The sequence below is a fragment of the Dermatophagoides farinae genome, chromosome 9 (genome assembly GCF_024713945.1).
Source record: "Dermatophagoides farinae isolate YC_2012a chromosome 9, ASM2471394v1, whole genome shotgun sequence".
Lineage (NCBI taxonomy): Eukaryota > Metazoa > Arthropoda > Arachnida > Sarcoptiformes > Pyroglyphidae > Dermatophagoides > Dermatophagoides farinae.
The window spans coordinates 2,533,640-2,549,022 of NC_134685.1; the positions used below are offsets into that span (position 1 = coordinate 2,533,640).

A 15,383-nucleotide genomic window follows, 5' to 3' on the forward strand; every position below is an offset into this window, starting at 1 on the left:
GTTGTTGTTGTTCCATTCCGTAATACTATTCGTTCATCAAATTTGGGTTGTACCATTTTTTTTTATTTATCTGCCGCGCAAAGGTTTTTTTTTCGGGAAATAAAAAAAAATGTGTTGTGCACCACTGTAAATAAATTTTTTCATATCCACATACCACCACAACACACACACACACATTATCTATTTTTGCTACTTCTACTACAAAAATGATAGTAGCATCAGTGGATGAAAGGAAAACAGAATTCACTTTGGTACATGCGCGTGTTTATATATATCTTTTATTGCCGAAAAAAAAACCTCATGCCAATTGGGTTTGGTGTTTGGATTTTTTATTTTTTTTTTTTTTGTTTATTTTTCATTCTGAATTTTATTATAAAATCAGAATAATGCCATGGTCAAATGATAATAGAAAAAATTATTGGTCAATAATCATTAAAAAATGTATTCAATCACGTATTCAATTGACAATTTTGGCCATTATTGCCGATCTATTCATACCGGATCATATGGCTGATGCATATCATAATGAATTGATCTATGAACATTTCAATAATTCCAAACAAAATAAAAATGGATGGCTAGAAACAATGTTAATTATGGCCATGAAACCATTCACATCATGGGATGGTCAATATTTTATCACTATTGCCAATTATGGTGGCTATTATAATACTGATGAACAAATGTTGGCATTTTTTCCATTTTATCCATTAATAATACGAATATTTGCATCAATATTATCCACCATATTGTTGGTCAAATTACATTGGATTACATGTATAATCATTTCTGCATATATTGTTAATATAATTTGTTTTTGTTTTTCTGCCTGTTTACTATTTGAATTAAGTCAACATTTTTTTTACCACAATCATAATAATGACGATGGCCATGATGATATCATGAATATTGTTAAATTATTCATCTATAATCCAGCATCAATATTCTTTACAGCTTGTTATACAGAATCATTATTTACAGCATTGACATTGGCTGCATTTTGTTGTTTATATATTGGCCACAATCCATTCAATGCATCATTATTATTTGCAATGAGTGCATTCACAAGATCAAATGGTAAACATTTTCAATGTTTGTGTCCCATTTTAATGCGTTTGTTTACATTTTTTTTTTTTGGTTCTTAATAGGATTCTTATCAATTGGTTACATCATTTTCTATCAAATTTGCCATACTTGGCTTGAATATATGAATCATCCATGGCGAAAAAATTCATCGAAAATATTTTTGATATTGAAAAATTTATTCAACACCATTATTTTTGTGATAATGATCATGTTACCATTTTTTCTATATCAATATTATGCATATAAATTATTCTGTAATTCTGAATCTATTCATCAACCACAATGGTGTAACTATTCTATTCCTTTATCATATCAAGCTATACAAGCTAAATATTGGAATATTGGCCTATTACGATATTATCAATGGAAACAATTGCCAAATTTTCTACTTGCCATTCCAATTCTTTTTGTTATTCTTTATTCATCATATGAATATTTTTATATAAATTTTAAATTCTTTTTATCAACACTGGTTTATAGACAACAGCGGAATATTTCAATGTTCATCGATTGTACACAAATGAAAAACAACAACAAGGACGACAAACGAAAAACTATCAATATAATTGGATCAAAACAATGTTTACCATTTGTTTTACATTCCATTTTTTTGGCCACATTCTGTATACTATTCATGCATATACAAGTATCAAATCGTTTTCTATTATCATCTAATCCATGGCCATATTGGGCTATATTTCATCTTGAATCAATGAAACGAAATAATAAATTGTCATCACCATCACCATCGCCAACACTATTTACACAACACTTGAAAATAACAGCAACGATGATTCGTCAAATTTGGTTCATTGGTTATTTCATATTTGGAACCATTATGTTTGCCAATTTTTTACCATTTACCTAACACACACACACACACATACACACACACAAACAGACAAATACAAAATGTGAAATTTGTAAAAATCAAAAAAAAAAAAAAACAAAAATTCGTTACAATTTTATTTTGAAAACAAACAAATAAAAAAAATTCTTATTTATCATACACTTATGGGGGTGGGGGGAGAGTATATATTCTTTGTTTATTCTTATTTGTTCATAAAGTTCAATACAATTTTGTTAAGAAGAATGAAAAAAAAATAAAGAGAAAAAAAACAACAAAATGATGTATGTGTTTGTGATGACTACACAAGTGTTATATTAAAAAAGAAGAACCAAAAAAAAAAAATTCTAAGAAAATGAATATAGTATGTGGTGATGGTGGTCATGATATAATAATAAAAAAAAAAACAAAACGAAAACATTTTGCTATGATGCAGGAATTATCCATTGCAATCAATTTGCAATTAAACTTGATGCGGCTGCTACAGCGGCAGCTGTAGCTACATTAAAATTATTATTAGTGGAATTTCGATTTTTTTGTTTTATCGATGTTGTTGTTGTTGTTGTTGTTGTTGATTGCTGCTGCTGTTGTTGTTGTTGTTTCAATGATCGTTTCAATTTTGCAAAATCAAATTTTTCCGTTTGCCTATTATTATATTGAATGAAAAGAATTTTAAAAATTAAAATTTTTTCAAGAAAAACAGAAAAACTTACATATTACAATGTAAAAATAGCAACATATCATCAATATGACAATTTTTCGTAATTTTAAAACGTTCTCTTGTTGTAACCGATGCCGGTATTGATAATATCCATTTGGCTAATTGTGATAATTTTGGAAATTCATTCGAATGTTCACGCCACCAATTCAATACAAAATGTTCAGAACAAGATGTTAACTGTACAGAAAGATATTTATCCACTTCATCTTGATCTTCATCAGAAAATATTTCCCATTCATCGAAATTTGATTTGGATTTATTTTTCATCATCATATTACCACCACCACCGCCAACGGTATTATCATTCGAAATGGATCCATCACATATTCCTAAACCATTGTTGTTATGATCATCATCATCATGATTATGACAATTACCACTATCATTTGAATTTTGACCATTTAAATTATTCACTTGATTTGTACATTTAACTCTAGTTTGAATCAATTTTCTTACATCTTCATGTACTTCTTTCTGTTCATCTGATGTTAACATTTTTAATAAACGAAAATTTGGCCATAAAAATGTTGCTATCCTATGTAATGATTGCACTTCATAATGTTTATCCAGATTATCCATTAATGTTTGCCGAAGATTCTGTATCAATTGATTTATATTTCGATCATCTTTATTCTCCTCATCATCGTCATCATTATCATCATCATCATCATCATTATCATCGTCATTTTCATCTTTAATTGATTCTTCTTCATCATCACCATTTGTTGTTGTTGTTGTTGTTGTTGTTGCAGTAGTTTTATCACCCGTATTATTATTCAATGAATCAAATGTTTCTTTTTCTTCATTTGAATCAGAATCTGATTCACTACTTGTATTAGTATTAGTATTAGTAGTAGTAGTAGTAGTAGTAGTATTCTTTATTTTTTTCGTTAATTTGGCATTAATGATTCGTCTTTTAGTATTATTGTTGTTGTGATTATTATTATTATTATTATTTTTACTTTTATTTTGATGATGATGATGATGATTATTATTATTATGATGATGAGTGATGCCAATAATATTATGAGTGGAAGATAAAACTTTTTTCAATTTATAAAAATACAACAATACATGACATAGTGTTGGATGATTTGAACATTGTCGTAATTCATTGGATGCAGCATGAAATGGTTCCAATAATTTGATCAATATGGCTATCAATTTAAAATCAATAGATTTCATATCATTCTTATCTTCAATCGATTGGCTATTATCGTCGATCGCTTTTAATAGTTCATATTTACCAATCCAATCTACATCATATTGATTAGCTTGTTCAATTGTTGATTGTAAATTCAAACGAATGGCAATTTCATGGCACGAATCGAATAGATCCAATAATGGATTCATAGAATCATCATTACAATTATCATTATCGGTAACAATGGCTAACGATTCCTCTACCACTTTATCTACAATATGAGCCATTGAACTTAGACATACGGATACGCCACCAAATTGACCACCATGTGATACGAATGTAAATTTACTCAATTTCTTACGATCTTGAAGTCCATAATCATCTAGGGTACGTGCAACAAATCGATTTATATCAACAACCATACCGGATGCTGAAAGAATTGCTTCAGTCAATTGCCAACGTGAATCAACATAATACACAGACATTATACAGGCATCATTATCCGAATCACAGACCAATGCAGAGCCTGGATTTTCCTCAAGATTCGTATTGACATCCGATCGAATACGTTCCAAACATTGTCGATATAATTGTAATTGATAGGATTGTAATTGTTCCAGATCAGGTGATTGTGCTGGCAGATGATTTAAACAAGATGATAATGTTGTTGCAAGATTTAAAAGTTGTGGCTGTTGATATAATTGTTGTAAAACTTGTTGAGTACATAAACGAAGATGAGATTGCAATATAGCCCTAAATGAATCACTAATTATAGATTGTAATGGTACTAATTCTTCAGCACAGAATTGTACAAGTCTTTCACGGAGATCTTGACGAATATGTTGTACATTTCGTTGACCATTCATCATTGTGGTTGTAGCCGTCGTTGTCGTTGATGATGATGATGGTGAATTATAGCCATTATTATTATTCGATGATGATCGTGGATGTAACATTGATTGTGATGATGATGATGACGATGATGATGATGAAGATGGTGATGGTGATTTTGTTGTCATTGTGACCGCTATACCGCCACCATTCGATATTAATGATCTTGCATCCGTTGTATGATGATGAATTAAATGGCTATTACCAACAACACCATGTGATTGATTTTTAAATTTTTTCTTTGGTAATGCTGGATGTATGGTAATATGTGCTCCTGTTTGATTTGTTAACGTTGTGGTTGTTGATGGTGATGATGATGCTGATAATAATGTTGCTGATGTATCATTCAAATTTAAATGATTACCAACAAATGATGATTGTCGTCCACCTCCTGTCATCGAGGTGGCAGCAGCTGAGGTTGGTAAATCTTTTTTCATTCGTTTCAACATTCGTGGTGTCGTTGAATCAGCATCCGTTATATTGAATGTTGTATTACCACCACCATTCATTGAATTGGATCGATTATTATTCGTTGATTGTACTGGAATATTATTATTTGTTTTTGGTTTTCTATTAGCTGGTGTTGAATTTGGAAATAATAAAGAAAAACAATGATGACGACGCATATGTGATGTACCGGTTATTTGGCCATGATAACGTGTTAAAAAATGACATGTTTTACATTGAACAATGCCAGTAAATACATGATTATCTTTATAGGCAACTTCTTGAAATAATGCCCATACATCAGATGATGAACTTGATGCACGTGGTCTTACATAACATTCACCTGCTTCTAATTTGGCACGAATCTCATCCACAGCTGGAAATGATCTACTTAATAAATGAATGAATGAATGGTAAAAAAAAATTAAAATCAAATAAATTCAAAAAAATAGATATTCAACAAACCTATTCATCGTTTTCACTGATGTAATTGGTCTACCAACTTTACGTTTTTGACTATTTGATGAATGATGTTGTTTTTGTTGTTGCTGTTGTTGTTGTTGTTGTTGCTGTTGATGATGATGATGATTCTGAATTGTTAAATGTGGACTTAATGATTGTTGTTGTTGTTGTTGATGATGATGATGCTGTACAACATTATCAATGGCCATTTTAGTCATTGTCATTGTACCAGTAGCATATCCATTACCACCACCATTTTCAATACCCATTTTTTGTTCCATTTGTTCTTCTTCACCATCCGATAGTACGGTTAATGTTTGCAATACTGGAACTAAATAATTCATATTCAATCAGCCAAACCGAAAAAAAACAAAACAAAACAAAACAAAAAAAAACATTTTTCAATTATTATAAGATCCAAAAAACCAAAAATTCAATAATAAACAACCAATAATGAAAACCGCCTACAATTGAATTATTACAATTCAATTTGAACATTGTGACAACAGCAACAAAAACCGGAAATTTTCATTTTTATTCATCTTTAACACTGTTCACTCACATCATTCATTTACACACACATACACACATATACATTTCGCGATGATTGGACATTGACCGACAATGGCAATCATCCATAACAATTTTTTTGTTTCTGCCATTTTTATTTCCGTTATAAATGATCAAAAATGGCCAACCATATTTGCAACCAGTAAAGCAAGCAAGCAAGCCAGCCAGCCATCCAATCAAACAACCAACCAACCAACCAACAGGGGAGAGAGGGAGAAAAAAAATGTCCGCCCTTATTTTTTTTTTTTTTGGAATATCGGCAATTTTAATTTGTTTAAAAAAAATTCCATCATCATCATGATGATGGAAACTTGTTTGTTCCAATGCTATATGAGGAAACAAACAAACAAAAAATTCCTATTTAAAAACAATTTACCATGATGATAAACCAAAATGTCGGAGGTCGTCGTGTCGGTCATCACACACACACACACGGACTGTGTGCATGATAAGCGACCGACACTTGTACATATGAGTCATATACCCATATAAAATGCATAGATAACAGAAAAAAAATACAACTGGGACCTCGAGAAAAGAAAAAATTTACGGGGCCATAATAATAATAATAATCATCATCAGTCAGTCAGCCATCATGATGATCAAATGTTAATACCAGCCAGCCGGTCATAGCCAGAACGAGAGAGAATTGAAAATTTCGGGGTTTGGCTCAAAACTGGAATCGACCCTGGTCAAAACATTACTATCTTTCACTCTAGCTATCATCATCATCATTTGATTTTGGGGTTGGCCCTGCACATTACGAGAAAATCAAAACCCGAAAAAAGTTTCATCGTCGTCATAGTCGTCGTTGTTCGGTCTAATCATCATCATCATAATCATTTTCATCATGATGAAAGTCAAAAATTATTACCACAGACACACATAAACACACACACACACACACAGGATACATGACCGAACTTGGCCGTGCCAAGCTTACTACGAAAAATAAAAACACAAGAATAATTAACTTTGAAAAACATCGAGGTCAAATCATCATCAACGAAAAAAAAAAAATAAAAAAATGTTTAAAGATTGTCGAATGAGGTATAACAGCAGCAACAAGTTGTAGTGGTGGTGAGAGTAAAAAAAGAGAAAGCACGAGAACACGAAAACACGAGAACGAGAGAGAGGAAAAGAAAAAAAAACCCGTGTTACTTGGAATGATTGGAAACGAAAAAAAAAAAAAAATTTTTTTTTTCATTTTTGTGGCCGTTTGGAACGAAAACTCAATAGCCCGTTTCACATATAGACAGATAGTGAAAACATACCACCACGGTTGAATACACACACACACACCACCAACGCACATTTCTTGTTGTTTCTATAAAGAATAGAAAATAGAGAAAATATAGAATTCAATCAATGAAATAAACATGTGCATGTGGTAAAGTTCGGGACAGCTGCAAATTCGGGTATCACTATTTTATTTTAGAATTGAATTTTTGGTATATATGTGTGTGTGTGTGGGGTGTGGACCAAATGTCTTTTTTTTTTCTTTCTCTCTCTCTCTCTTTTTTTTTTGGTACAATTTTCGTTGCCTTCTGGGCTAATTTTTTTTCGAAAGCAAAAAAAAAAAATGGTCATCAGAATAAACATTCGAAAAGGAAATATAGAAAGAGTTGAAGATCATCATCTGGTCGACGTCGTGATTGTCCGAAGACCTTGAATCATTGTCGAATGAACATTGTAGTTGTCTTTGTTTTGTTTTGTCCATTTTCAAATCGACAATTGTTGGTTCGGATAACAACAACAACAACAGTCCGAAATGGCCATTTTTTTTCCTCGAATGCCCAGCATGTGTGTGAAAATGTGTCCAATATTTAAGCTCGTTCTTTGCATAATATTTATCTATGATGATGATGATGATGATTATACAGGGCAAACAAATACAAAAAACATCATACAAGAAAACAAAATTCATAAGAACCATTTGATTTGTTCGTTGTTCTCTTTTCAAAGTAAAAAAAAAATTAAATTTTCTTTATGATAAACACCATGAAACAATGTGAATTTTGCCACGTTTTATTATATATAACGATAATCTAGTAGTGTGTCGGGTCAAACATACACATATATTGATATTGTTAATGATGATTGTTATCAAATCATGATTAAATCATGGATAGTTTGTCCATGATAATGATGATGATGACCATCACACAAACACACACATAGACCAAATGATCCATTATCATCATCAAGATGATATTCAAATTCAAATGGATAGATATATCGATCAATTTATCAATCAAGAAAAAAAAATAAAAAATAAAATCACATCATATTCATTCATTTATTCATTCATTAAAAATGAAAACCAAATAATGATGATGATGATGATCAATATCATGGTAGTAGTATCAAATAGTAGTAGTAGTAGTAGTTTGTTATTATCATTTAATCAAAAAAAAAAAAAATGATTGAATATTATTGCATGGTATGGTATGTCCCTCAATATTATTAAACACACACAAACACAAACACATGATAATGATAATTGTCTGGTATTTGCATCATCATCATCATCATCATCAAAAAAAGGTATAGTGTAGTACATTCTCTTTCATCAAATCAAATTATTATTATCAAATCGAATTGATTCATAATTCGATTCGATCAAAATTGAATAAATGAAAAAATAGAATATATACTACGATTCAATAATAAATCAATTCCATTTTCATCCACAGTTACAATTATTATCATTTTAATAATAAAAAATATATACTCTGAAGGCGTATCACTATCATCATCATCATCATCATCATCACATCCAAAAATACTAGATATTTAAGATCAATGATTAATTGATTTGATCAAACTCACACAATACACAGACACACATATAGACAAATGATAGATATTACGTACATCACACACAAATAAAAATAAAAAAAAAAAAAAAATTATCAGCTGAAACGAAAAGAAAGTGAAATAAAAACGACGCAATTCTAATATAATCGTTTTATATTTTAAAAATTGAAAATTTTACCCGGAAATATTATCCAAATGAATTTAGAACAGGAAAAAAAAGACATTATGAAAATTGTCATTTTTATACCTTTCTCTACAATTATGAAACTTACCCATTGGCCATGGATGTTGTGGACTAGTGTCCGGTGATGATTGTGTTGACATGATTATCGTATTCAATTGATTATTATTAGTCGATACAATTTCAGTCATAATTTATATAATATAAAGGAAATTTTTTTTTTGGTAAATTCGAATGTCATGAACAATTCGGTAAATGATGATCAGTCTGAAAAAAAATTGATGACGATGGTTGATGAAAATTGATGATGACGATGATGTCGAATAAAACGGGTAAAATTCAAAGTTTAGTCATCATGTTTCATCATGATCATTGTGATCAATTAATTTGTCAACGAAAAAGAAAAAAAAAATTTTTTTTTCAAAAATCGTTGATAAACGATTAGCTGGATTTATGACATTTTTTTTTCTTTCGTTCCATCACACACACACACACACACGGACAAGCAAACAAATACGACGACATCAACAAGTGGTGGTGGTGGTGGTTTGATAGTTTATTTATTTTATTTTTTTTTTTTTTGTTATTTTTTTGGTTCGATGAATTTCGATTTACTATACAATCAAATTCAACAACAACATCAACAACTGATGATGATTTTTTTTTTTGGTGGTGGTGGTGGTTGGTGGTTGTGTTGTTGTAGTAAAAAAAAAAGATGACGAAACTTATTACGACAACCGACGACGACGACGACAAAAAATTATATTTCAAACAAAAAAAAAAACTGACAAAAAAATAATATGCAGGCAGGCAGTAAATACACACACACACACAAATGGTCTATGGATTTTGTTGTTTTTTTCTCTGGTTTGTTGATGTTATCATCATCATCATCATCAATCTCGACAATTCAATATTTCAATTCACATATATATATATTATACAGAAAAAAAATCTCAGTAGTAGTAGCTGCTGGTGCTGGTGTTGCGGCTGCTGCTGTTGTAAATGAATGAATGGAAGAGATGCCTGTTATTTTGAAAATGAAAAAAAAATTATTAGTTATTAGACACCCGAAAAATCAAAATCCAGAAAAAAAATTGAAAATGAAAATTTGCCATCATTGTTATCATCTCAATCATCATCATCATTAAATTATATCATTGATTGAAAATGCCCTCACAATGAGTGGATAAAAAAAAACGGGATGGTTATGTTGTTGTTGTTGTTTTTTATATATTCCGTTGATATCAAAACACACACACACACACGCTTATCATCAACAGAGCAGGAATGGCAAATGATGATCGAAGAATAAAATATGGTGGTTGAAGAACACAAAACCGAACCACGGCCAATCTTTTTTTTTTCTCGGGACCCACACACACACGCACACACACATGCTGAATTTTTATTGATTGCCACTATTGCCGTTGTCGTTGTTGTTGTTGTTGTTGTTGTTGGTTGTTGATTGTTGGTGGTGGTCCATGATCTTCAAAATAACAAAAAAAAACAGTAATTTTCATTTTCTCTCCATTCCTCTCTCTCTCTCTCTCTGGTCCCTGTTTTTTTTTGGATAATGATTGATAATATCATCATCATTATCAACCATTCATTTCATTGATTGATAATGCTACTACCACTAATACCACCAAACAAAATATCATCATTAATATTAACCACTACTAACCATTTATATTATATTATATATTAACCACCATCAAGTCAATTTACCAATTTGCTAATTTTTTTTTTGTTCCAACTCATATAGTCGCATTGAAAAATACATACACATGCTACAAGTGTTTGATTATATTTTGGCTAAAAACACAACAAAAAAAAAAAAAACCAAACACACGCAAAACACAATTTTTTTTTGAAAAATAACAACGGAAAATTTACGGGTAAATTTTCTTTTTCCGAATTATTGTCGTTGTTTGGTCACACAAACACACACACAAAAAACACGTACGTTTTTACACAATAATCGAATGTGGTAAAATAATGGTGGCGGTGGCGGCGGCGGTGGTGGTGGTGGTGGTAATGACGATGATGATGATGATTAATATCGATGTGGAAAACTAACGAAACAAAACGAAAACGATGATGATGATGATGATGATGATGAAAAAAAAATATCGCAACAAGGACGCATTTTCCAAAATTCAAGTCTTTCTTTCTCTCTCTTTTTTCTTTATTTCTTTCTTTTCCGAATTCCTCTTTTTCTCTCTTTTTTTTCAATTTCACCAATCTGTGTGTGTGTAACGTGTTGGCTATTTTTTTTTTATTGTATATGTTGTATATGCGCGCGCTTTACGTTTTTTTTTCTATTTTCATTCAATATCCCGCGAATATTTTTTTTTTTTGTCATTCTTAACAGCAACAACAACAACAACAACTTGTTGAGCTTTATTTTTTATTCGATCGGATCGACGACGATGATGATTATGATGATGATGATGGTCCGATGTGTCCAAACAAAATTCGTGTTTGTCGACGAATAAAGATGCGGATGATGACGTATTTTTTTTTTTGCTCTCAACAACATTGAAAAAAAAACCACCGCTTTCTCTTTCTTTTTTTTTTTTTTTTTACTTTCACTTGTTGTTTTTGTTGTAAGAACGATTTTTTGCATTCACATTTGCAAGAGATGCTGTTATTGAAATTTTTTTCTTTTTTTTACCATTTATTACATTTGTCGGTCGATATCGGTTGTGTGTGTGTGTGTGTGTGTATGTTGGACAACTGGATAAAAAAGTTGGTAGTGGTGGCCAAATGAATGAATGGCCATTTTTTTTTTCTCAACATAATCATCATCATTGCTGCTGCTGATGATGATGATGATGATGTTGTTGCTGTTCAATGTTAACGATAATGGTCATGATGATGATGATGATGATGATGATGATGATGATGATGATGATGATGATGATGATGATGATGATGATGATGGAAACAAAAATTGAGTTGCACGAGTCGGATGAATAGATGTTGGATGAATATTTCTTAATATCAAACAAACAAACAAAAAAATGATGATGATAAGAAGAAAATTTTTCAACATCAACAACAACGAAAAAAAAACGGACAAAATGAATTTCGAAATGAATTTTTTGGTGGTCGTTTTTTTTGTTTCCATTCCCATTCTCTTCTTCTCCCACTGAAAAAAAAAATCAAACGATCAAAACATTCGAATCTTATTCTATTTCCACCTTGTTCGGTATTTTCCCTCCAAATATCTTTCTATTCACAATATAAATAAAATGTATTATTACATAAATTATCATCATCATTTACATTTTAATCAAAAAAAGTAAAAAAAAAAAACCAAAAACAAATCATATTTAGCCATTCATAATGAAAATGATATTATCATCATCATCATCATCATTGATGGCCATCATTTAAAGACATCCCGTTTCGTTTACGTTGTTGAATTTTGATGGCCATGGCAACAAACCAACAACAACAACAACAACAACACACACACACATAGATAAAACATAGTCCAACGGTAGTGGAAATAGCGTTACTCAATTCGAATTGTTCGAAATAAACAGAAAAAAAACTTGTTATGTGTGTGTGTGTGTAAATTGGCCATTCAAATCGTGGTTGTTTGTTCGTGGACAAAATTTTTTTTCTCTTTTTTTTTGATCAAAATTGTATATACCGTGATGATCATCATTTTGTGATGTCAATCATAATATATCATTTTAATTCATTTTCCATGATGATGGTTAAATATTATAAAAAAAAGGGAAATCAAAAATGGCCGTTCCGTATTGACATCAAAATCAACCAAGCACCAAGCAGCAGTAGCAGCAGCAGGTGGTTCATTGCATACATTCCCGAACAAATCGGTGACAATCATCAATTGGATATATTTGCGGCATAAACAGATGTGAATAATATATATTGATCGGAATATCTATAAATCATTTTTTTTTTTTGATTTTCTCGGCCACCACGACCTTGTCAAACCCTATTGTTCTATTTGGGAGATATTTACAGTTATTTCTATTCTACCATAAAGAGAAAAATTTTTGTCCAATTCAAATTCTCATCCGTCATGATTAATAAATGTTTCCAAATTATGGTGTTTGAAAACAACAACGACAAACATACGATATAGAAGCCACAATTATGTGAGATGGAGATCTGAAAAGGAAACGTCATATATATCGACGAGACAAAAAATATTAAAAGTGAAAAAAAATTTTCATTTTTGTTTTGTTCATCAAATTTTCGTTTTTGATATGTGCCGTTTTTGATATTTGCCCACGCCCGTATGTTTGTGTGTGTGTGTGTGTGTGATCACCATCCATCCATCCATCCATCCATTTTTATTCGTCGAATATTGTTTTTCTCTTTTTTTTTTGTTCATTTTCGCTTACACTTGTATTGCTGTATTGTATTTGCTGGTTTGGACGAAAAAAAAAACAGATATCATTTGAATCGGTCGCTTGATGACGACAATCGAATATAGAAAAAATAAAAAAATAGTCGATTGCCTTGAATGCCGAGAATGGCGTTTTGTATGCATATGTTGTGTGTGTGTGTGTATGCCAATGTGGATGGACTATTGGATTTTTTTTTGTTGTTGTTGTTGTTGTTGGATGATGGTCGTCGGTTTGGTTTGGTTGCAAAAAAAAAAATTAAAAAAAATGTTTCCTGTTGCCGTTTTACTTTTCCATTCATTTATCAAATCTTTTTTTTTAATACTATCGATACTATCGATATAATCGAAAAATATGTTTATATTCGAATGTTGAGAATATAAAAATTGCTATATTTGCTTTATATAATTATCGATAACCGATTTTTTTTTTTAATTATTCCGAAATTTTTCTCTGATATTGATTGTCAAACAATCAATTTTTTATTTGTAATTTACGTAATGAATGGCGAAAAAAAAAACAAAATAAAACAAAAACGGACGCGAACGGAAAAATTATTTCCACTCACACTATCACTCATTCATTCACTTGTTTTTTCTAGTCATTAAAAACCAACAACTTGTTATTACGATTTCCGTTCATGATTTTGATTATGAAACGACGACGACGAACAACGACGACGACGACGACGACAATCATGAACGACAATCCAATTAATTTGGTTTTACCACCACCACCACCAACCATCATCAATAGCAACTTACCACAACAACAAATTGTTGATTTTTCATTCGAAAAAAAAGGGAAATGGATATCAATTTCATCACCTCCCGTATCCTGTGTTGTTATCTTTCGGCCATTATCTTGTTTTTTTTGTTCTATTTTCTTTGCCGTAAAAACGGTATCCGGCCATCAAAAAAAAAAAAAAAAAAAAAAAAAAAACACACACACACAAAATCAAAATAAAACCGGATGACCACATCAAACGTATGTGTGTGTGTGTGTGTATTTTTTGTGGGGCCTTTTTGTTTTCTTCACTACAAAACTCTGTAATAATTTATTCAAATCGAAATCGATCAATTTATTTTTCCTTATGAATATATATCTCATCATCTCATTGATGGTGAAATAAAAAAACAAACAAAACAGATAAATAGCTGTCAATGAAAATGAACTAATTAACGACAAACGGCGGTCTTAATAATACCGGCTGTATTCACACATTCGAGGAAGTGCAACCACCACCACTACCACCAACGCCGCCACCACCACCACATCTGCTAGTTTCATTTCATTTTTTTGTTGCTCTCTTGCTCCCTCCATCCCCTTCCGCTCACACTTTGTGAGTAAAAAGTAAAAAATCAAGTGTGCCGTCTTGAAAGTGAAATGAAACAAACGAAAACAAAAAAAAGGTCAACCTCGAAATACCAATTTTTTTGTTTTTATCGAAGATGAAAACAAAAAACCGTATTCGTACCGAACTTCAAAAAAAAAATCAAAATCAAACGAACAAACTCTTCACCGTGATAAACTCTGTGATGATAATTTTCAAAAAAAAATTGAATTGAATTAAATATATCGAATGAGGGGAAAAAAACAACACTCGAGGCTTCGCGTACACACACATTTTTCACTGCTTTTGGCATTGAGCATTTTTTTTTGCAAATTTTCGTCGTTGTTGATTTGAGAGACTTGCATATAATGGCTCTCAACAATTTTAGCATTTTTTTTTGTCTTTAGTTTTCGAGTTCCAAGATCAATTTCCACATCATACTCCCGCCGCGCCATCGTTGTCTTTGAGTTGAAGAAAAAAAAATTTT

General features: G+C 31.0%; 2 protein-coding genes across 5 annotated transcripts; one reads left to right on the forward strand and one right to left on the reverse strand.

The window, feature by feature from the left end:
• Positions 1–297: 297 nt before the first annotated feature.
• PIG-V (phosphatidylinositol glycan anchor biosynthesis class V) lies at positions 298–2,090 on the forward strand. Its single transcript, XM_047061042.2, has 2 exons — positions 298–1,077; positions 1,149–2,090. Exons 1-2 carry the CDS (start codon positions 387–389, stop codon positions 1,952–1,954), a joined length of 1,497 nt encoding a protein of 498 aa, XP_046916998.2. The 5' UTR covers positions 298–386; the 3' UTR covers positions 1,955–2,090.
• On the reverse strand, positions 2,007–12,037 carry LOC124497763 (uncharacterized). 4 transcript variants are annotated; one of them, XM_075733911.1, is made up of 5 exons: positions 11,850–12,037; positions 9,261–10,195; positions 5,602–5,929; positions 2,647–5,526; positions 2,007–2,578 (listed from the first exon to the last, which is right to left on the reverse strand). In XM_075733911.1, the coding sequence occupies exons 2-5, from the start codon at positions 9,358–9,360 to the stop codon at positions 2,386–2,388; spliced, it is 3,501 nt and encodes a 1,166-aa protein (XP_075590026.1). In that variant the 5' UTR covers positions 9,361–10,195; positions 11,850–12,037; the 3' UTR covers positions 2,007–2,385. The 4 variants fall into 4 exon arrangements, with proteins under 4 accessions (XP_075590026.1, XP_075590024.1, XP_075590025.1 ...); XM_075733909.1 differs by lacking the exon at positions 11,850–12,037 and adding an exon at positions 10,857–11,836; XM_075733910.1 differs by lacking the exon at positions 11,850–12,037 and adding an exon at positions 10,350–11,836.
• Positions 12,038–15,383: the final 3,346 nt, after the last annotated feature.